The 23,332-nt window shown below is 37.2% G+C and overlaps 3 protein-coding genes across 3 annotated transcripts; all 3 read left to right on the top strand.

Moving 5' to 3' along the window:
- Nucleotides 1-7,610: 7,610 nt before the first annotated feature.
- LOC309688130 (extracellular calcium-sensing receptor-like) lies at nucleotides 7,611-10,571 on the top strand (the record flags this gene model as incomplete). The annotated part of the gene is made up of 6 exons (XM_082503605.1): nucleotides 7,611-7,759; nucleotides 7,837-8,125; nucleotides 8,225-8,980; nucleotides 9,083-9,310; nucleotides 9,394-9,517; nucleotides 9,664-10,571. The coding sequence occupies exons 1-6, from the start codon at nucleotides 7,647-7,649 to the stop codon at nucleotides 10,569-10,571; spliced, it is 2,418 nt and encodes an 805-aa protein (XP_082359731.1). The 5' UTR covers nucleotides 7,611-7,646.
- A 4,678-nt stretch (nucleotides 10,572-15,249) lies between these two features.
- On the top strand, nucleotides 15,250-18,691 carry LOC309687011 (extracellular calcium-sensing receptor-like; the record flags this gene model as incomplete). Its single annotated transcript, XM_082501680.1, has 6 exons — nucleotides 15,250-15,389; nucleotides 15,475-15,763; nucleotides 16,008-16,814; nucleotides 16,909-17,136; nucleotides 17,539-17,662; nucleotides 17,793-18,691. The coding sequence occupies exons 1-6, from the start codon at nucleotides 15,253-15,255 to the stop codon at nucleotides 18,689-18,691; spliced, it is 2,484 nt and encodes an 827-aa protein (XP_082357806.1). The 5' UTR covers nucleotides 15,250-15,252.
- A 452-nt stretch (nucleotides 18,692-19,143) lies between these two features.
- LOC309687010 (extracellular calcium-sensing receptor-like) lies at nucleotides 19,144-22,331 on the top strand (the record flags this gene model as incomplete). Its single annotated transcript, XM_082501679.1, has 5 exons — nucleotides 19,144-19,349; nucleotides 19,479-19,764; nucleotides 19,880-20,704; nucleotides 20,799-21,029; nucleotides 21,162-22,331. 5 exons carry the CDS (start codon nucleotides 19,144-19,146, stop codon nucleotides 22,329-22,331), a joined length of 2,718 nt encoding a protein of 905 aa, XP_082357805.1.
- Nucleotides 22,332-23,332: the final 1,001 nt, after the last annotated feature.

The following is a 23,332-nucleotide window of genomic DNA, read 5'->3' as shown; positions in this document are numbered from 1 at the left end:
TAAATGTATAGATATAATATACGATTTAAAATATATATGCATACGCTTATGTATAACATGAAATATGTCACACATATTCACAGACACAAAAGTTTTTAAATATCCTTCACTTGTGGCAAGTTTTTTTGATGTTTGCATGTCACTTGTTTGTGAACTTGTAGATGATGAAAACAACATGTGTTGTCTTAATCTGAATGAATAACAACATGCATTGAAGCATAAGTGTGTGCACTTGGGAAGCACTTAAACTTGTTTGTGAGCATATTATGAAAGGGAAACTATGTTATGACATCAACCTAAACCTGCCAATTTACCTTTTTCCCAGAGGGGTGAGAGGTAGACAAGGGGCAAACTGGGCAAGAAAAGACAAGCAAGTGTTTTCGACAAGACTGATGACATCTGGCCCTTAGGATAGAAAACAAGCGTTCACCAGGTGTTGCGTTGAAAACTAATTAATTTAGAATTTTTTTAATTGAAGGTTACCTTGTTTCTCTCAAAACAATTAGCATTGATGCCATTAATTAGTGAGATGGCAGTGAGACATTAGTTACTGTCACCTGCAATTATTAGTTTAATATTGAAGAGAAGAAAAAAAAACTCTTCTAAGTTAACTTTAAGAAACATACACACATACTGAGTACAAAGGTATACAAAGTATAAAGGTTTCTATTCAAGGGTGTCATTGTTTTCACAATTTGAAATTAAACATTACATTTCAAAGTAGTTTATCTAATTTATGTTCAAGCTAATGCTGTACATATATATTTATATTCATTAGGTTTACAAGGATTAAAAATATCAGTATGAGTTCAAATAACATTGGCTGTATTCAGGCCACTCAAATCTCCATCATGACTTTCAGACTTCATTGTAACTCTAATTCTGCTGAATATCTTCTATTTGATTGTCATCTACCCACAATTTAATTGTAATTCAGTTATCTAGCTGTAAAACCTTTTAGGCAGAACTGGGAAATATAGTCTTTTTCTTCTATGAGCACAGTCATCTTTAGAATTTCCCTCGTTGCAGCCTTTTAAAAAGTATCCACACGTCATCATCAATTCTTTGGTAAATGTCATATTTTGATATGGACACTTGGGCCTGTGACTATCTCCTAGTATGCAGCAGAAATCAGGGCAGTGGGAAAAGACTTGCTGCCAAAGATGACCTTAACCAAGTACCCCTATTGGTTCCATTGAATTTTGGCAAACAAAGCAATTGTTTGATTTCAGTCCTTTTGTGAGTTTGCACTTCACATCAGAAGATGTTTCTCATTATTACTGAATGTCACCGTTATACCTGAAGCCCAGTGATATTTTGCAAACATTTGGATTTACTCTTAAGATTGTCCCTGTAAGAGAAACTACTGTGACCTTATAGAGTCATGAGAAAAGAAAGTACATCTTCTTTCAGTTCTAAGGTTTTATGTATCTGGACATAACAAAAAATAAATAAACCATCTGGTCCTTACCAGGTTCAAAAATTATTTCAACACATTTTGAGGTACACAGCAATAAATAATCTAACATACATATTACATACAGTATATCATTTTTGTTTTTAACAAAAACTATCCCAGAATGAACAAACAATGAGTCAGAAACTATCAAGATGACTCAAGAACCACCTTTAGCAACATAAACTTGAAGTAATGTTCTGCATATCTTTACCAATCCCTCACATCACTGAAGAGGAATTTCAACCCAATACTATTAACACTATTGCTTCAGATTATTGATTATTTGTGGGCATTTTTTTTCCCAGTGATAGCATTCTGGCCAGGGTGAGGTCTGTCACTTTGATTCTTTACTTTCTCAGGCATTATGATTTGCTGCTGTGCTTTGGATCACTGCTCTGTTACATGATGTAGTTTAGGCCAAGCTTTAGCTCTCGGATAGATGATCTCACATTAGACTCTACAATACTTTGGTATCAATGTGCTCAGATTCTGTGGTGAAATGGGCCCAAAACATCACCCCTCTACCAATGTGCTTGATATGTAATAATTTCCCCCAGGGATCAATAAAGTATTCTGATTCTGATTCTGATGTGGTATGAGGCGTCTGTGCTGATGTGCTGGATTTGGTTTCTAACAAACATGCATTATGGTTAGACATTTCCATTTTCTTCTCTGCTTTTGAAAGGATATTATTCCAGAGGTATTGTGGTTTATTAGGGTGTTGCCATACTTGTTAAGGCTTTTTTCTAATTGTACTGTCATGAACTTCAATATTTAACATGCCAACTTGGGCCTATAGAGTCTGAGATGTGACTCTTAGGTGTTTTTGCAATTTCTTTTAAACATTGCACAGTCTGACTGAACAAGTCCCTTAATTGGTTTTAATTAAAGACACAACATTGAATTTTAGGGCTTATCATCATTGAGGTTAAGAAATTAAGAAATTAAGTTTCAATCTATAATAAGAACACACAGCCAGTGTCAATATTGGTGTGTCTGTGGCCATGCCACGTAAAAAAAAAAAAAAAAAAAAAAAAAAAGATATATATATATATATATATATATATATATATATATATATATATATATATATATATATATATATATATATATATATATTTAACTTGTCACTGTGCTTATGTTGAATTTCTTTATATTTCCCTCATGTGTTGGTCTACTTTTTGTTCTGTAATTGTTGTATATGTTTGTATTTATATGCATTTTTGTCCCCTTACAGTGTGTGTATGGACTAGTAATATTGGCTGTATACAGTTTTTTAGTTACTACTACTACTACTACTACTACTACTAATAATAATAATAATATGCTGCTGCTGCTGCTGCTGCTGCAGCAGCAAAATATACACCATAACTGGAATTAGTATGGGTTTCAGTAATTCCACAATACTACCAGCAGATGACAGTATTGTCCATGGTATGGTGATCCAATGGAGGTACAAAGAAATCACTGATTTGTGATTGTGTGTATGTGTAATTTGTTAGGAAAAGTATTTTACTTTTTTTCTTTTATTTTCATTGATTTAAATCTTGCACTACATACTGTATTGCTGTCCCAGATGTGTTCTGTATAAGAACAAAATTAGGTTTCAGCTTTTATAATTTCTTATTTATTTCTCTCTTTCCATGTTCTACCCCATAATTTAGCTGACTTGTATTCTAAGTTCCCTGTTATGGTAATACTGACCTTCCAAGACTAACTCTAACACTTTAGTGTAGGCCGTTCACTCTTGCAACACTAAAATGCTCTCCTGAATATAAAGATCATTTAGTAATAATAAAGAACATCACTGGACTGCACAGAGATCTGACCTGATCCCCATTAAAAAAAGAACACAGGTAATAATCATCTGCTGCACTGCTACAAACTTATAAATACTACATAAGTGTACCAAAGGAAGCAGATCGTTTTTGGATTGTTATCGAAATGTAGCTTAAATATTTATTATTTGTCAATGTTTTGCTAACCTACCCTGCAACAACCCTCATAATACCAAAGAGAATAAGCCTAGGTGTATAAAAAGTTCAGATCCATTTGATTGATAATATGTCTTTTGACACTAAAAAAAACATATACGAAGTTACCTTCTGACTTTCATTCATTTCATCAAGTTCAAAAAGTAAGATCAATCATAGAGTTTGGCCTTGACGGCACCAGCTCTCCAGTGGACATCATAAGGGTATCATGATGCAACACTCCTGGAAACAAGTATCTGCTAAGAGGATAGGTGTGTGAGCTGAGTGTATTCTGGAGGGAATTTCTCAGTTTGTTATTGTGCTTGTTACTGGGATGAGCCACAGGTGTAGGTCATGGTCAGGCCTTAGGCACCTGCACTTCAGCACCTGTGTTCGAACTTAATCAATACCCAAAGGTAAACAACCGTGACTGAAACACCAATTTAACTTTGCATAAACAAAATTAACAATATCTTTTGGTAATTCAAAAGGGCCCAAGAGGCACACCAGCTGCTACTGAACATCCCTTTGGCTGAAAGGCAACAATAACAAAATTAATTATTGCAAGGCTCAATACACTGCTAAATCAGTTATGCTAAATTGTTTATTTTGCTTCCTTGTCAAAAGTGTAACTTTAATCCCCTAATCCAAATGCAATACCTTCTTAAAGTGCCACACAGGGAAATAACTGAAAATACAAGGTAAACATGCCAAAAGCATTTAGCACAAATTCAAATCAAGAATGATTATGTGTAAATCCCCATGCAATATATAATGTTGTTTTTTGTTTGTTTCTTTTGTTTTTATTTCACATTCAAACTTTCTGTTCAAAGCAGACAGAACAAAGAAAGAAAGAAATTGACCGATTAAAAAAATAACAACATATTAGCCCAGATTTCTAGATTACTAGATGTAGGATTCCACATCACTATGTTCATCCAGCTGAGGTTTTGTTAGTCAAAAAGACTTTCAAATCATCTTCCCCAACTGTTCATAACAGTTTACAAAAAAACAATAGTTACTATCGAAAACTACTGCACTAGTTGTTTTCTGAAAAAAATGACTTACTTGGTATGTCATGTTACAATATTAAGTGTAATGAAAAAGGCAGATATTTGGGTCACATTACCAGGAATAATGTACACGGTTATGACAGTGTTCAGCAGTAATACTACCATTTGTATGCTGGAACACAAATTTCCTATGTGATCTAAAATAGTCAATATTAAAACTTTGCAGCATTTTGAAGCCCTGCAAAATGGAAGTGCCTTGTTTGTATAAGTCCCCAAGATGAACAACTGCAAACCATATACTATATTTAATTATGGTCCCCACTTTTCATACCTTTACATTTTGAGGAACTGTATGTACACTGATGTATAAATTAACTAACTCTAAAAATGTAATCTTATTGAGCTACAGTTACACAAGATATGGTATTACTTGTGTTTTCACAAGTCTGTGTTTAATTCACTTGTAAACTTCTGTTTTTCATTTGCAATGATATGGATCTATATATTATTGTTTTAGCACTGCGGTTATTGGAACACTGTTAATACAGTGGAATAAGTAAATCGGGTATAATTGAAGATATTCACAAATACATGTATGGATAAAATACTCTTGTAATTGTTTTTTGAAGACATATATTCTCATTATTTTCATTACAGCAAACAGAGTGTGTACAATCATATGTATAAAATAAAATAAACTGAATGAAAGAAAGGGAATCTGAACACTTTCAAGTTAAACATACGGTAGCATTCATCATCTCTACATTTTGAAATCAAGGCCTGCTGGCCATAACTCTGTGTGAAAATAGCCAAATAGTACATTTTACTCATAAATCAAATCCCACTAAACATCATATCTATATTGGGTCCATCAATTCTGGTCATGGATTAATGTCCAAAGCAGGTCCAGATCTTGGACGTCCAAACTTGGACGTCAATATGATGTTCAACGTTTGAGCTTTGGACTGGGTAATATTTCTGGACATTATGTGTCTATGACAGGTGCAGGAAATGTACATTATTTATACATTTTTTTAAATCATTTTTTAATTACAAATGTGTTTTATTACAAAGAGCTTATGGTTGTAAGAGGAAGTGAACATGGTTGTGATTGGTAGAGAAGTTGCAATGACAAGTAGGAGAAGTTTGTGAAAGTGTATATGTATGAACTGGACTATCTGCTCGACAGTCTTTGTCAACGCGCACATTTTCCAAACTGTGAGAAGCTGGGGACATGTCCACCGAGCAGCTGCTCACTTTTGTTTTAGCTTCAAGAGCCTGCGGCATCTTGGAGATGTGCACTGATCACTCTGCATTTCTTTGTACATAAATGTTATGATCTAGACCCATTTCAGAAGGTGGCATACTGTTCCAGATCATTTTCCAATAACTTCATTTGATTGTCTCAGCCACAAATGATAGCTATAGACGGATACAAAAGTGTAAACAAAGCAACAAAAAGATTAACTGGTAGTCTATAGAAAACATGTCCTTTACCCTCTGAAAATATGTGACTACTGACACTATCCGGTCTTTAAGTGATGACGTGACGAATCCTGCTTCCGGGCCTAAAGTAGTCTGTGTTTAATATGGCTTTTGTGTTGTTAACATGTTTAATGTTATGTATTTTCTTCTATTTAATCTCAAAAAGCTCCTAAAACAGTCAGTGATCACTGTTGACCTCCCTCGGCTTTCATTACTGCTAATCATTTATTTAAGCTCAGTTTTTAAAACCTTAGGATGTAACTACAGCCCAGCCCATGCAGCAGTATATGAATGACTAACCTTGTATTGTGGATGGATTATCTCAGTTGTTCTCCTGGCTGAAGTTTGGTCCTTTTACAGCATCCTGCCATGCGATTACATTTGTTCCTGACCACCGAGAACACTCACGTTAACTTTTATCGAGTGGAAAAAAGTTAGCTTGTTTATATTATGTGTGTGTGAATGCCAGAGTGAATGAATAAAGTGCTTTGGGTGCCTTGAAAAGCGCTATATAAATCCAATCCATTATTATTATTATTATTATTATTATTATTATTATTATTATGCTCACATAGCTGTGTCACTAGCGGTCACGTAGCAAATCATTATATACCAGCTAGCCAAACTTCAGTAACCCTACAAACGTCACTGCTGTTCTGACTTCATTTATGTTGGATGTGATAGAAGAGCCGTACGTTTGAATTTGTTTCCAAAATCCATCAGTCAGTATTTAGATGGAAGCTAGCGAGCTAACTTTCTGCTAATTTCTAACTCCGTTAAATGTCATAAATTCCGTTTTCATGGATGCCCGGATGTTAAACTCAATTGTTACACCTGGTAGAGCAGAACACTGATCATTTTATTACAGATGAAAAACTTTAGACAGTTTTTCAGCTCTCAGTGATGCCACAGTGATCATTTGATTTATGGACCTGGAGTTTGAGCCCAGACACGGCTAGTGACGTCAGACTTAAAGACCGGATAACAACAGTATAAAAACAACATTTAAACAGGCTTTAGGCTTTAGGCTAAGTTTTGTTAAGTTTGGCATTGAGAAGATGTCCACAACAACCACAGTTTGACTATAAATAGCCTGTACATGGAGGTCCTACAGACATCTACACTAGATGTTCTGTAGACGTTGAGAAAAAAATGTCACCTGGCATTACAAAACAACCCCTCCAGTGGACCAAAACTGGATGTCCAAAAGTGACATATTAAAAAGGTTACTCTGACATCACTTTGCATAGTGGGATTAAATTAAAATTTTAAGTATTTATGGATTTTTTTTCAAAATGCACAAGTTTTATCTAATATTTTATGTTAAATCCTCAAATTGTGTATAATTATGCATTGATATCCACTGGACTTTATGTTTGTTGGTCTGAAGTTATAATTTGTTTCATTTGTTTAATATAAATTTGGAAATCTAAAAAACCTAAAATTGTAACAAATCATTATCAACACATAATATCATGACGAGGCCCAATGAAAGTTTTCCTGTCTCTGATTGGTTGGTAAAAACTAACGTATCCTGCCATGGTCTAAGATAAAATTCTGCTCTAACCCAGACAAGAGTAGCTTTTTCCCACCATAATGCATACATAGAAGATGTTGTCATTGATAACAGGGCTAGTGTTCATTGGATTTTTTGCATTTCAAACTGTAGAGGAGAAAGCTTCTCTGTGTCAAATACTGGGGAGTCCAGAGTTTCCTATGATGTCAAAAGAAGGAGATGTTATGATCGGTGGAGCCTTTTCCATCCACAGCAAAATAACATCGCCTTCACTTGTCTTTACAGAGAAACCCAAACGCCTCAGGTGTTCCAGGTAATTTTATGCTATTAACAAAAATACTGAGTTTTGTGACAGTAAACACAAGTTTATATTTCCTTGTCATTTCTCAGTGTCAACCTTAGGGAGTTTCGATTTGCACAGACGATGATATTTGCTATTGAGGAAATAAACAAAAACAGTTCTCTTCTTCGCAATGTTTCTATTGGATATCGTATTTATGACAACTGTGGCTCAACACTGTCCTCAATGCGTGCAGTTATGGCCCTGATTAATGGTGATGAATGGATGCTGGGAAAGAGCTGCTCTGGCCAATCAGCTGTGCATGCTATTATTGGGGAGTCTGAATCCTCTTCAACCATTGTTCTGTCACAAACTACTGGACCATTTAAAATACCAGTGGTAAGAGGGATGTTGATGGATATTCCATGTATGCATATGAAATGTAAACTTTCCTTATTCTGTCTCTCTTTCTTGCATCTTTCTATTGTGTGTACTCAGATAAGTCATTCAGCTACTTGTGAGTGTTTGAGTAGCAGGACAGAATATCCTTCTTTTTTTCGAACCATTGCCAGTGACTTTTATCAAAGTCGAGCCCTCGCTCAACTGGTCAAGCACTTTGGCTGGACCTGGGTTGGAGCAGTCAATAGTGATAGTGACTATGGTAACAATGGCATGGCTATCTTCCTCGCTGCGGCCCAAGAAGAAGGAGTATGTGTGGAATACAGAGAGAGGTTTCACAGGGCAGAACCAGAAAAACTTCTAAAAGTGGTTGATGTGATCCGTAAGAGCACTGCCCGGGTTATTGTTGGTTTCCTGGCCCATGTAGAGATGAACAACCTTCTGGAGCAATTGAGTCTGCACAACATCACTGGCAGACAATTCATTGGAGTGGAGGCCTGGATTACTGCTAACAGCCTTGTGACTCCTACCAGCTTTGCTGTATTGGGAGGCTCACTGGGCTTTGCAGTGCAAAAGGCTAATATCAGTGGCATGGAAGATTTTTTAGTCAAAGGCTTTTGGGAGACAGAATTTCAGTGTAAGGAGGCAAACCAGGACAGTATGATAAATACTACATTTTGCAAAGAAAATCAGGATCTAATGGAGCTGATAGATTATGATGATGATGTGGCAGAGCTGAGATACTCCAGTAACATTTACAAAGCAGTCTATGCTGTAGCCTATTCTCTGCATAATATCCTAAAGTGCTCAAACATTCAAGGGTGTGACAAGAAAGTTCATGTTACTCATAGGCAGGTAAACTAAACTAATGACTAAACTTTTCTTTGTTTTGTACATCAAAATAGTGATATTAATATAATGGCAATATATGACACAGTTTAGTTTTCTGGTCTTCAGGTAGTGGAGTCCCTAAAGCAAGTGAACTTTACTATTAAGAATGGGGATCGAGTGTGGTTTGACAGCACTGGAGCAACTGCTGCCAGGTACGAGGTGGTAAACTGGCAGCATGGACCAGATGGATCTGTTCAGTTTATACCAGTTGGCTATTATGATGCTTCTCTACCTCCTGGTCAGAGGTTTGTTCTTAAAACGGAAGCCATTGTGTGGCCTGGAGGAAGCAAAGAGGTAAATATTTTAACTGATAAAACAACAGTTAAAAATGCGTCTCTTCAAAAACTTTCACATATTCCTCTTTATTGGATCTGAAGTTGCCTGTCTCAGTGTGCAGTGTCAGCTGCCATCCAGGAACACATAAAGTTCTTCAAAAAGGAAAGCCAGTCTGCTGCTATGACTGTATGCCATGTGCAGAAGGAGAAATCAGCAACACCACAGGTATCACAGTCCTGAATTACAGCAACGTGCATACACTGTTTGCTTTCTACAGTTTATGTGTCATGTTTAAGTCTTCTGTGGTACAGTTACTGATTTACAGTTACACTGATTTAATACCAATAACGGCAACACTATTTTCATTACAGATTCTAATGACTGCAAAAAGTGTCCTGGAGAATATTGGTCCAATCAAAACAGAGATGCATGTATATTAAAAAATGTTGAGTTTCTTTCCTTCACAGAATTTATGGGAAAGACTATTGTGTTTTTTACTTTGTTTGGTGTTCTCCTTAATTTGATAGTGGCTGCTCTATTCTTAATCAAGAAGGACACTCCACTGATAAAGGCCAACAATTCTGAGCTGAGCTTCCTGCTGCTCTTCTCCTTGACTCTGTGTTTCCTGTGTTCTCTAACTTTCATTGGTCAGCCCTCCGAGTGGTCCTGCATGCTTCGACACACAGCATTTGGCATAACTTTTGTGCTCTGTATCTCTTGTATTCTGGGGAAAACAATAGTAGTACTGATGGCCTTTAAAGCTACACTTCCAGGGAGTAATGTCATGAAATGGTTTGGACCTGTACAGCAGAGACTGAGTGTTCTAGCATTCACTCTCATACAGGTATTGATTTGCATTCTTTGGCTAACAATAAACCCACCATTCCCCTACAAAAATATGAATCATTACAAAGAGAAAATTATACTTGAATGTGCCCTGGGATCACCTGTAGGTTTCTGGGCTGTGTTAGGATACATAGGGCTGCTGGCTATGTTATGTTTTGTACTTGCTTTTTTAGCTCGAAAGCTGCCTGATAATTTCAATGAAGCTAAATTTATCACTTTCAGCATGTTGATATTCTGTGCAGTGTGGTTAACCTTTATACCAGCTTATGTCAGCTCCCCTGGAAAATTCACAGTTGCTGTGGAAATATTTGCTATTCTGGCATCAAGTTATGGGCTACTCTTTTGTATTTTTGCACCAAAATGCTATATTATTGTAATTAAACCTGAACTGAACACAAAGAAACATTTGATGGGAAAAATACAATCAAAATAAATCAAGGCACCAGTTTTATTTCAAATGCATTTAGTCGTATACTTTTTGATTTCACTACTTACCCTTACGTTTTGGTGTGACATTCATTTTCACATGTATTGTATTTGTATTTTCTAGTTTTTCAAAAATCTTCAAAAAATTGTACAAAGTGAATGTACGATGTTTTCTGTAGAATGTAGAGTTTTCTTTTTTGTATTGATTTTGATAATTTTATAGTGTACTAATTCTAACACTGTCAGTAATATTAACAATAACAATCAACAATAAAAATGTGTAATAAAAATTTGATACACTTTTTTTGGTTCATTATTAAATTGGGAATTAAGTGAATATAACATTCTTTAGTTTAATATGAATAAATTAAACTAAAAAAAACTACTTGTCGCACTTTATTATTAGCATAGGTATAGTCTACAGTATAGACAATGCCTTCTGATTTGCAAACCTTTATCATGTACACATGAGTCAAAAAGCTTTGTCATTACAAAATAAAAATGCTTGAAAAAACACAGAAACCTGAACCTGATCCTGCAAATTGTTGGATTATTGCAGGGTCTTTTTACCTTATAATATAAAGCACCTTGAAGCAACTGTTATTGTGAATTGCTGTTATATAAATAAAATTAAATTGAATCAGTTCTGAACTGAGTTCTGTGTTTAATATGTTAAAAGTAATTTTTTCAAATATTGCAGTATGCACTTGTGAACCAGGCCTCTTTCTCAGGCATGACCTGTTCACACTCAACCTTTTAAAAACAATCACTCCTCAGCACTGATCAAGTTTGTTGGACATAGTACAGCCTCACTGACAGAAAAGTGCAAGGTACAGTGGGGCAAAAAAGTATTTAGTCAGCCACCGATTGTGCAAGTTCCCCCACTTAAAATGATGACAGAGGTTAGTAATTTGCACCAGAGGTACACTTCAACTGTGAGAGACAGAATGTGAAAAAAAAATCCATGAATTCACATGTAGGATTTGTAAAGAATTTATTCGTAAATTAGGGTGGAAAATAAGTATTTGGTCACCTCAAACAAGGAAAGTCTCTGGCTCTCACAGACCTGTAACGTCTTCTGTAAGAAGCTTTTCTGTCCCCCACTCGTTACCTGTATGAATGGCACCTGTTTGAACTCATCATCTGTATAAAAGACACCTGTCCACAGCCTCAAACAGTCAGACTCCAAACTCCGCCATGGCCAAGACCAAAGAGCTTTCGAAGGACACCAGGAAAAGTATTGTAGACCTGCACCAGACTGGGAAGAGTGAATCTACAATAGGCAAGCAGCTTGGTGTGAAAAAATCAACTGTGGGAGCAATCATCAGAAAATGGAAGACATACAAGACCACTGATAATCTCCCTCGATCTGGGGCTCCACGCAAGATCTCATCCCGTGGGGTCAAAATGATCATGAGAACGGTGAGCAAAGATCCCAGAACCACACGGGGGGACCTGGTGAATGACCTGCAGAGAGCTGGGACCAAAGTAACAAAGGTCACCATCAGTAACACACTACAACGGCAGGGAATCAAATCCCGCAGTGCCAGACGTGTTCCTCTGCTGAAGCCAGTGCATGTCCAGGCCCGTCTGAAGTTTGCCAGAGAGCACATGGATGATACAGCAGAGGATTGGGAGAATGTCATGTGGTCAGATGAAACCAAAGTAGAACTTTTTGGTATAAACTCAACTCGTCGTGTTTGGAGGAAGAAGAATACTGAGTTGCATCCCAAGAACACCATACCTACTGTGAAGCATGGGGGTGGAAACATCATGCTATGGGGCTGTTTTTCTGCCAAGGGGACAGGACGACTGATCCGTGTTAAGGACAGAATGAATGGGGCCATGTATCGTGAGATTTTGAGCCAAAACCTCCTTCCATCAGTGAGAACTTTGAAGATGAAACGAGGCTGGGTCTTCCAACATGACAATGATCCAAAACACACCGCCCGGGCAACAAAGGAGTGGCTCCGTAAGAAGCATTTGAAAGTCCTGGAGTGGCCTAGCCAGTCTCCAGACCTCAACCCCATAGAAAATCTGTGGCGGGAGTTGAAAGTCCGTGTTGCTCGGCGACAGCCCCAAAACATCACTGCTCTCGAGAAGATCTGCATGGAGGAATGGGCCAAAATACCAGCTACTGTGTGTGCAAACCTGGTAAAGACCTATAGTAAACGTTTGACCTCTGTTATTGCCAACAAAGGTTATGTTACAAAGTATTGAGTTGTATTTTTGTTATTGACATAATACTTATTTTCCACCCTGATTTACGAATAAATTCTTTACAAATCCTACCATGTGGATTCATGGATTTTTTTTTTCACATTCTGTCTCTCACAGTTGAAGTGTACCTCTGGTGCAAATTACTGACCTCTGTCATCATTTTAGGTGGGGGAACTTGCACAATAGGTGGCTGGCTAAATACTTTTTTGCCCCACTGTATATCAGACAACAGTTTACGGACCATATTCAGTGTTAGTATTTATCATACAAGCCCAATTCTGAAAATATTGGGATATTGTACAAAATCTGTTTAAAATTTGTTTACGCTATTGTGGATAAAGTATGGTTTCTACGATACCATCTCACACACATGTCCACACAGAGAGAAAAGAGAGAAAAAAATGTCAGCCATAGACATCGCCACTATGATACCATGATGTCACCCATTAGTTTTGGACTGCATTTTAAAACCTCAAGATTAATGTGACTTCTGTGTTAATGCTATAATAATGCTAACATTTCACTCACCACTGCTGTCAGGACACCTGTCAGTCACAGTGGCTATGCAACTAACTACAGTATCTATGTGAACGAGTTACAATAAAGTCCAAAGATGTCAACAATACATTTTGTACTCACTTATAAACATGATTTCAGTTGTAAAGCTCCTTGTGATTGCTTTTTTCTCTAGCTGATTGCCACAGTCACCCACATTTTGAATCAAACGCACCAACCTGTTAGTAGTCATTTACCATGTACTCTCAGACATACAGCGAAACCTGAAAAAGTGTGATGCAGGCCAGAAATGTAGAATATTTGCCCTCAAAGTAAAGGTTGTGCTTCATAACTATAATCAACATGTTTCAAGAGGTAAAACTTTAAAGGTAAATGTTCTCTGTTTCTGGTTTATGGGGCGCCGTTTGTAAACTGAAGCATGCTGAAATTAACTACCAGCATGTCCAGAGATTTAGCTGGACATATGCTGCGGTGATTGTAAAGTGGACACTGCAGTTGCTTAGTGTGACTACTGCTGAACCTTTGGATGGCCAACAAAATGGCTCTTTCGATGTTTTCAGCTAAATTGCTGGACATGTTGGTAGGCAAGAAGTGAAGCAGCCCATGGCGGTTAGATGTGACTGTCAGGCAAGAGCAGACAAACAACCTGACCACTACCGGCACACTTTAGCGCCGGAGGTTTTTGTAAAGCTTTTATTTTGGTTTTCTGTTGACCTGTACAATAAATTTGCATGTTAGCTAAATATTTAGTTTCCCGTAACATTTAGATTTAACATTTAAATTTAAATACAATATTTAGATTTAGTATTTAACATGTAGATTTAACATTTAAAATTGTGTTTTAAATATAAAAAGTTACAAATGTTTTAGTAAATGTTGTAAAAGTGACTCGAAAAAACATGTTTTTGTAAGGTTTTAAGCTATATGTGGAAAAATTTTGCCGTTAATTTCAGCATGTTTCAGTTTACAAACGACGCCCCATACTGGTTTGCTTCACTCTTTTCCCAGTGTAACTAGAGCTTGGCAAGTCACTTGCTTATCTTTATCGTTCATACTAACTTTCAAATGTGGGAACTAGCCAGCCGTAGCTACGTATGCTGCAGTGCCATAACGGTTTGTGACCAGTTTCATGACTGCTAGCAATCTCCAGTAACTACTCATGAATTTCAGATTTCACTAGCAACTTTTGGTTGCCAGTGGGTTACTAATCAGTCTATATAAGTGTGTGAGTGTGTGAGTGTGTTTACAAAACAAATATTTACATATATGTCTTGTTTAGAGTCTTTATTTAGTTACCACAAAGGTTATGGAATGTTGCCACCTAAAATATCTTAAATAGAAGTTTGACAGCTGTTTAAGTATTAAGTATTTATTTTAAATTGTGTTGATTTTATCACACTGCCAAATGGTTCCTGTTTTGAACCATCAATTAATAAAGAAAACTGTGCAGCTGAATTAGAATATCTAGCTCTGTGTGTGTTGAGTTGTATGGTCCCACGTGGAGTCTTGTGTCATTCAAAAATTTAATGTTTTTAAATTATTAAATCGTTTCAATTACCACTATTATAACAATTTACATAATTTACAAAACAATTTACACTATTATTATATCAAATGTTTCCAAAGAAGACAGCTTAAAATATATGCATTTTCTGGTAAGGGTGACTCAAAAAAAAAAAAGCTGTCTCCCATAAAAATCGCAAAACAGTGTGACAATGTATGTCATACTGTGATATGATAGGAGGACCTCAGGCTTCATCAATTATAGCTCTATAAAGCTCTGCCCATTAAAGAATACACATGCTTGGTCAGTAATATCAAAACAGAGTACAGGGCTGTACATGCATGAGTGTGGTTGTCTGTAAAAGATGTATGACTGCACATTCAGAGTGTTATTTTGGGGTTTATTTATGGGAGTCTGCAGAGCAGAGGAAAATACTGTTCTCTGTGAAATGCTGGGAAGTCCAGAGGTTCCTCTTTTGACTAAGAAAGGGGATATTACTATTGGAGGAGCTTTTTCTATCCATAGCCAAATCTCAAAGCCTTCGTTCTCCCTGACTCATACTCCAGAAACTCTCACATGCTCCAGGTTTGTCTTTTTTCCCTTTGCAGGGTTCATGACTTGAAGAGCTTTACATTACACTTTTTAAAACACTTTTTTTTACTCTTTTCAGGATAAATTTGAGAGAATTTCGTTTTGCCCAAACAATGATTTTTGCAGTAGAAGAGATCAACAATAGCAGCACTTTACTGCCTAATATTTCAGTTGGTTATAAGATATTTGACAGCTGTGGTTCAACACTGCCTTCAACACGTGCAGTGATGGGTTTACTAAATGGACAGGAAAGGACAGCAGAGAAAACCTGCAGCAGTCATTCATCTGTTCATGTCATCATTGGAGCTTCTGAGTCTTCCTCAACCATTGTGATGCTACAAATTTGTGGGACCTTCCAAATACCAGTAGTAAGTATTTATAATATTTGTGTCAATTTTTTATAATGTGACTCTCTCCAAAAATTGAAGTTTAGTAACTTTTTTGGTCACTTACAGGTTTATGTGAATCTTAGATTTAAGGCTTCCAAGCTTTACATTAAATTTAGTTACAAGCCAGAAACAACATTTTGTTTTGTCTCTGAAGACCCAACTGTAAATCTCTTCCCACTTACTTGTCAATTTGTTTTTGTTTTTCTCTTTTACTTCATTTCAGATCAGCCATTTTGCCACATGTGCTTGTCTGAGTAACAGAAAGGATTACCCTTCATTCTTCAGAACCATCCCCAGTGATTACTATCAGAGCAGGGCCCTGGCAAAACTGGTAAAATATTTTGGATGGACATGGGTTGGGGCAGTCAGAAGTGACAATGATTATGGCAACAATGGGATGGCAACTTTTATCACAGCAGCAAGTCAGGAAGGGGTTTGTGTTGAATATTCAGAGGCCATTTCAAGGACTGACTCTAGTGAGGAGGTTGCAAGGGTGATTGAAGTGATTCGTAGTGGCAGTGCAAGAGTTTTGATTGCCTTTCTTGCCCAGGGTGAGATGGACATTTTGCTGGAGGAAGCTCTGAAGCAGAACTTGACTGGGTTGCAGTGGGTGGGCAGTGAATCGTGGATAACAGCAAGTCATTTGACTACTAAGAGGTACTCTGGCATACTGACAGGGTCTCTGGGCTTCACTATCAAAAAGGCAAAGATTGCAGGCCTGCGAGAATTTCTTTTACAGGTTAACCCAAGTCAGGATCCTCAGAATAGTGTGCTAAGAGAGTTCTGGGAAACGGTTTTTGGCTGCAGTTTTCAATCCAGGCTGCCTGGTCAGATTCAGTGCTCTGGCTCTGAGAAGTTAGAGGACATAAACAATCCTTTTACGGATGTATCACAACTAAGGATATCTAACAATGTGTACAAGGCTGTGTATGCCATAGCTCATGCTATGCATAACTTGTTAAATTGTGGTCAAAGTGCTAAAGCCATGAATCAGTCATGTATATGGAAGGATCATTTAGAGCCAAAAAAGGTAAGACATTACCTTACAAAATCGTAGAAAAAGTATTTATTTGATCTAGAATTCTATATATGCTAAGTTACCAACCCTCGTTTTGGATTGGTAGATTGTGAAACACCTCCAAGATGTCAATTTCACTCTTCAGTCGGGAGAAAGAGTATATTTTGATGAAAATGGAGACCCTTCAGCAATGTATGAACTTGTGAACTGGCAGAGAAACCAAGCAGGAGATATAATTTTTGTGGCTGTAGGGAGCTATGATGCTTCACTACCAAATGAAAGTCAGCTTGCCGTGAATGAAATCAATATAACATGGGTTTCTGAATCCCGAATGGTAAGTCTATTTGAGAGCAAGGAATATTTATTTAATACTTATTTTGCAGGTTGATTAAAATTCAAATTTTATTAATAAAAACTGTCATTCAGAAAGTTTTTTAATATTGAACTTTAGCAAATAAAAACAATCTCTCCCACATACACAGATATGTATAATCCTTAATTTTCAATGTTAATTTTCAATAACAATGTTAACATAACAGCTTCAGAACTATTTTTATGTTAATTTTCCCCTCTGATGCAGAATAATGAGTAAAATAATGGTCTGAAGGTTAAATGCATGTTTGTATGTTTTTCTTTCTTCAATATTATTAATGAGAAATAAATTGAACAATCTAAATTCAGTATGTGGATTACAAGAGGAACAAACTGTGACCTTTGAGTTGTGGTGTTGTTACAGAAGCCATTGTCTGTCTGCAGTGAGAGCTGTCCGCCAGGTTTCCGCCAGGCTGCAATTAAAGGCAAACCCATCTGCTGTTTTTCCTGTATTGCCTGTGCTGCTGGAGAGATTAGCAACTCAAACAGTGTGTAGAAAATTTCCTGTCATTTTTACTATGTAAAAAAGTGTTAATAAGTTGATACATTACTAGGAAGTGTTTATTTCAGTATTAGGTGTATCAAAATACTTTTTTATGTTTGACACTTTCTACTCAGATTCTGCAGTGTGTTTACTATGTCCGCTGGAGTGCTGGTCGGATGAAGATCGCAGCCACTGTGTTCCAAAGGTGATTGAGTTCCTGTCTTTTGGAGAAACTATGGGGGGCCTACTCGCCGCTTTCTCATTGTTTGGAGCAAGTTTAACATTGGCAGTGTCATGTGTTTTCTTTCGGTTTCGTCACACACCTCTTGTCAAAGCCAGTAATTCTGAACTGAGCTTCCTCCTGCTCTTCTCCTTAACTCTGTGTTTCTTGTGTTCTCTGACCTTCATTGGCCAGCCTACTGAGTGGTCATGCATGCTACGCCACACAGCTTTTGGCGCAAGCTTTGCCTTGTGTATGTCATGCATTTTGGCTAAAACTATAACAGTGGTGATTGCCTTTAAGGCTACAAGGCCAGCAAAAACAGTTCCTCAGTGTTCTGCTGCACTTCAGAGAACAAGTGTGCTCAGCTTTACTTTACTCCAGCTGCTGATTTGTGTGCTGTGGTTAATTTTTGCTCCACCATTCCCCTACAAAAACACAGTCCATGCCACTGAAAAGATTATACTAGAGTGTAATTTAGGTTCACCTTTAGGATTCTGGGCTGTTTTAGGATATATAGGACTTCTCAGTTTGCTATGCTTTATCCTTGCTTTTCTGTCTCGAAAGCTGCCTGATAATTTTAATGAGGCCAAATTCATCACCTTCAGTATGTTGATATTCTGTGCAGTCTGGGTCACTTTTATCCCAGCATATGTCAGTTCTCCCGGTAAATTTACTGTAGCTGTAGAGATATTTGCTATTCTGGCCTCAAGCTTTGGGTTATTTTTCAGTATATTTGCTCCAAAATGTTATATTTTATTAGTGAAACCCGAAAGAAATACAAAAAGACATATGATGGGGAGAAACCATTAAAAAATAATAAATGCACGAGGGTTTGCTTACTCCATCTTTAAGATTTGTTTATTTTAATTTGTATACAATCATTGATCAATTTATTACTTTATATATTGGTCCTGGAAACCAGTAATTCAAATATGTATTGCATTTGTTTATGTTTTACTCTTTAGTACGATGTTAAAATGTGAACCACAGATGGAATATGTAATAAACAATAATAACTTAGTATAAAGAGTGGTTATGTTGAATGAAAAGATATTACTTTCGTAGGAGGCCCTCTAAGCCCATTAACATCCCTATTCACTGGTCAGTCACAGCAGAACCAATATCATTGGTAGAGACAAAGACAATAAACACAGCTGTCACCCATAAGTCCCTGTGGCTTTGTGACATAAAAGTCATATTAAAAGCAGTGTTGAGGAGGCTTATCTTTGAGCATTTGTTAGGAAGCATTCAGCTGAGGAACTATGCTGCTGATAGCCAACCTACTACTTCTTTCCTGTCTGGCTGTGAGAGAAGGGAAGCCTGTGTGTCAGACCTATGGGACAAAAGAACTGTCTCAGTTTTCTAAGGAGGGAGAAATCAACATTGGAGGAATTTTTTCTTTCCATCAGAACCCCATCACTGTTTATCCAACTTTTGAAGTCAATCCAGGAAAAATACAGTGTGAAGGGTAAGACTGGGATGAAATAATTTATCTATAAATCCTATTACAATATGGGTTGTTTGTTTATATTTTAAATATAATCTTCCTCTTTGCTTATTTCTGCTATGAAAACTTTGGTCCTTCTTCTTTGTCCAGACTGGACCCAGGAGAGCTTCAGTATGCATACACTATGATGTTTGCTATAGAAGAAATTAATAACAGCTCAGGGCTGCTGCCAGGAGTGACACTTGGTTATAGGATCTTTGATTCCTGCCCCAGTATACCTTTGTCTATTAGGGCATCACTAAACTTGATGAATAGATATGAAAGTGGAGCAGGGAGCTGTAACAAACTTTCCAACGTACATGCTGTCATAGGAGAAACCACATCCACCTCCACGATAGGCATTGCACGCACCATGGGACCATTCCATATACCCGTGGTGAGTGTTGGGGGCATGCATGCTCAATGCACACATAAACTTCCTGAGATGCAATAATCTTCATTAAATGTCTTCAATGCTCAATATGACATTTAACCATGTTATTGTTTTCCAGATCAGTCATTCAGCTTCTTGTGCATGTCTTAGCAACAGAAGAGACTATCCTTCTTTTTTTAGAACCATACCTAGTGACATTTACCAAAGCAAAGCATTAGCAAAGCTTGTGAAACATTTTGGCTGGACCTGGGTAGGAGCTATCAGAACTAATAATGATTATGGGAATGGTGGTATGGCCACTTTCTTGGAAGCAGCAGAAAGGGAAGGTGTGTGTGTTGAGTACTCAGTGGCCATTTACCGAACTAATCCAAGGAAGTGGTTCTTAGATGTGGTAAATATTATAAAGAAATCCACCTCTAAGGTAATAGTGGCATTTGCTGATGGCACAGACCTTGACATACTTTTTAAAGAGCTTCATGCTCAAAATGTGACAGGCCTGCAGTGGGTTGGGAGTGAAGGCTGGATCACATACCGTTATATTGCCTCTCCAGTAAATTACGCTGTGGTTCAGGGGGCAGTTGGCTTTGCAGCATTAAATGCTCACATTCCTGGACTGCAAGAGTTCCTAGCCAGCAGCAGGCCTTCCACCGTACCTGGGAATCAGGGCCTTGTGGAATTGTGGGAGACAGTGTTCAGGTGCAACCTGTCTCCTCAAACAGAGACTCATGCTGAAGATCTGACAATAGCCTGCACTGGAAAGGAGTCTCTCCTGCATGTGAAGACACGTTTCACAGATGTGTCAGATGCCAGCCTGCTAAATAATGTGTACAAAGCCACATATGCTGTTGCTCATGCTCTACATATGCTATTTACTTGCAAAGATGAAAGGGAGCCTTTTAAGAACAATACTTGTGCTGATACGGAAAATGTACAACCATGGCAGGTAAACATAAAAAGAAACTACTGTGTCTAAATACAAAATGTTATTTTTAATGACTATTGTTACATAGTCAGATAACATTAATGTTTGTCTGTAGGTACTGCATTACCTAACCAAGGTCAATTTTACAACTAAGACTGGTGAAGAAGTGGTCTTTGATGAGTTAGGTGAACCTGTGGCACGTTATGCATTGGTGAACTGGCAGATGGGTGAAAAAGGTTACATACTTTTTAAGACAATTGGTTACTATGATGCATCCCAGCCTGAGGGTCAGGAGTTTAAGATGAAAGCAGGTGTGAGAGCCATCTGGGCAGGAGAGAATTTCGAGGTAAAACAACACAGATAATACTGTTCCTTTCTAACCCTAAAGTTCTGACGCTTGATCTTTTACAATCACACTAAATGTATACAATTGTAAATCTGGAAGTAAATTGTTTTTAATATTGTCCCTATAATGCAGGTGCCAAGGTCTGTTTGCAGTAAGAGTTGTTTGCCTGGGACCCGTCAGGCTTTTGTTAAGGGCAAGCCAATCTGCTGTTTTGATTGCATCACCTGCGCTGATGGGGAGTTCAGCAACACTACAAGTGAGACAGCTGGATTTCTAGCCTTTACTCTTGTGCTCATTGTGTTTCTGTTGGGCAAAATCACTGCCAGCACTTTACTGGTCTATTTAAAGATGTATGTGGTGTACATCATGAAGATATTTATGTTTTCAGATGCAGTGAAATGTGACAAATGCCCTCCTGAATTCAAGTCCAATGAAGAGAGAAATAATTGTGAAATGAAAGCTATTGAGTTCCTCACGTTCACAGAATTATTGGGTATACTGTTGGTCTCCTTTTCTCTCTTTGGTGCGTGCATCTCAATGACTGTAGCCCTAATATTTTTCCAATACAGACACACTCCTATTGTCAGAGCAAACAACTCTGAGCTCAGCTTTTTGCTGCTCTTCTCCTTGACTCTGTGTTTCCTGTGTTCTGTGACCTTCATTGGCCGGCCCTCCGAATGGTCCTGCATGCTTCGACACACAGCATTTGGCATAACTTTTGTGCTCTGCATCTCTTGTATGCTGGGGAAAACGATAGTGGTTGTAATGGCATTCAAGGCTACACTTCCAGGCAGTAATGTTAAGAAGTGGTTTGGACCTGTACAGCAAAGACTGAGTGTTCTAGCATTCACTCTCATACAGATTTTGATTTGCTTAGTTTGGTTAGCAATAAATCCACCATTCCCCTACAAAAATATGAACTACTACAAAGATAAAATTATACTTGAATGTGCCCTGGGATCACCTCTAGGGTTCTGGACTGTGTTAGGATACATAGGGCTGCTGGCTATGTTATGTTTTGTACTTGCTTTTTTAGTTCGAAAGCTGCCTGATAATTTCAATGAAGCTAAATTTATCACTTTCAGCATGTTGATATTCTGTGCAGTGTGGTTAACCTTTATACCTGCTTATGTCAGCTCTCCTGGGAAATTCACAGTTGCTGTGGAAATATTTGCTATTCTGGCCTCAAGCTATGGAATGTTATTTTGCATTTTTTTGCCAAAGTGTTACATTATTTTATTAAAACCTGAAAACAATACAAAGAAACACCTGATGAGTAAAGGGACCTCAAGAACGATCTGAGAGGTTGCTAAAAAAAAAAACCAAAATTGAATCTGTCCTTTCTATAGTTTAAATATTGTTCAAATAATTCAAAACCCACTGACATCTAAGAAAACACAGCAATTAATTGTTTCAAAAACAAATGCTGGTTCACTACATGAAAGAAGGAAAGAAAGAAGCAAATAACTATAGTCCTTCCTACAAGCTCTATATCGTATATTAAATATTCCCAACAAAATCTGTAATTTCTTTTCCATGTAAAAAGTTCCGTTGATTTTTTTTTTACATTTTTCTTTCCCTTAATTAATATTTGTACAAATAAAGTTTTGATAAATTCTGAATGTTCCGTTGTGTTATTTTGCGCACCCATAAAAAGTGAATAATGACAGACTCCAAGACTGTGTATGTATCAAAATTCCATTCAATTCAAGTCAGTTTTATTTATATAGTGCCAAATCACAACAACAGTCACTTCATGGTACTTTATATAATATAATGTAAAGACCCTGCAATAATGGAGAGAAAACCCCAACAATTCAACAACCACCTGGTGACAGTGATAAGGAAAAAACACTCTTTAACAAACAACCTGTGGAAGAGAGTCAGAGATTCATTATAATTAATGATTAAATGCAGAGTGGTGTATAAACACATAGTGTGTGCAGAAAAAACACTACATGCATCATGAGAAAGCCACCAGGAGCCGAGGTTTATTTCCTTACTGTGGTGAGTTCTGAAACATGACTATCACTCTTTCAATAAACTATCCCACTGCAGATTATCAGTTAGGTCTTTAACAACTAATCTTTTTTAAATAATTGAAAAAAGGAAGGCTTGAGATTGGCCTTCAATTAGTTCAAATGATCGCGTGATGACATTTAAAGTAATAGTTTAATTACTGCCCTGAAAAATGACTAGGGCATATAGCCCATTAATAGAGATAGACTGATCATATTTAAGATTGAAGCATTAAGTAGTGGTAAGACTTCTGTGAGCAGTCTTGTAGTAATAGGGTCCAATAG

The sequence above is a fragment of the Aulonocara stuartgranti genome (assembly GCF_965226115.1).
Source record: "Aulonocara stuartgranti genome assembly, chromosome: 14".
NCBI lineage: Eukaryota > Metazoa > Chordata > Actinopteri > Cichliformes > Cichlidae > Aulonocara > Aulonocara stuartgranti.
The sequence above is the reverse complement of the archived record's forward strand: the minus strand, read 5'-3'. Positions and strand labels throughout refer to the sequence as shown.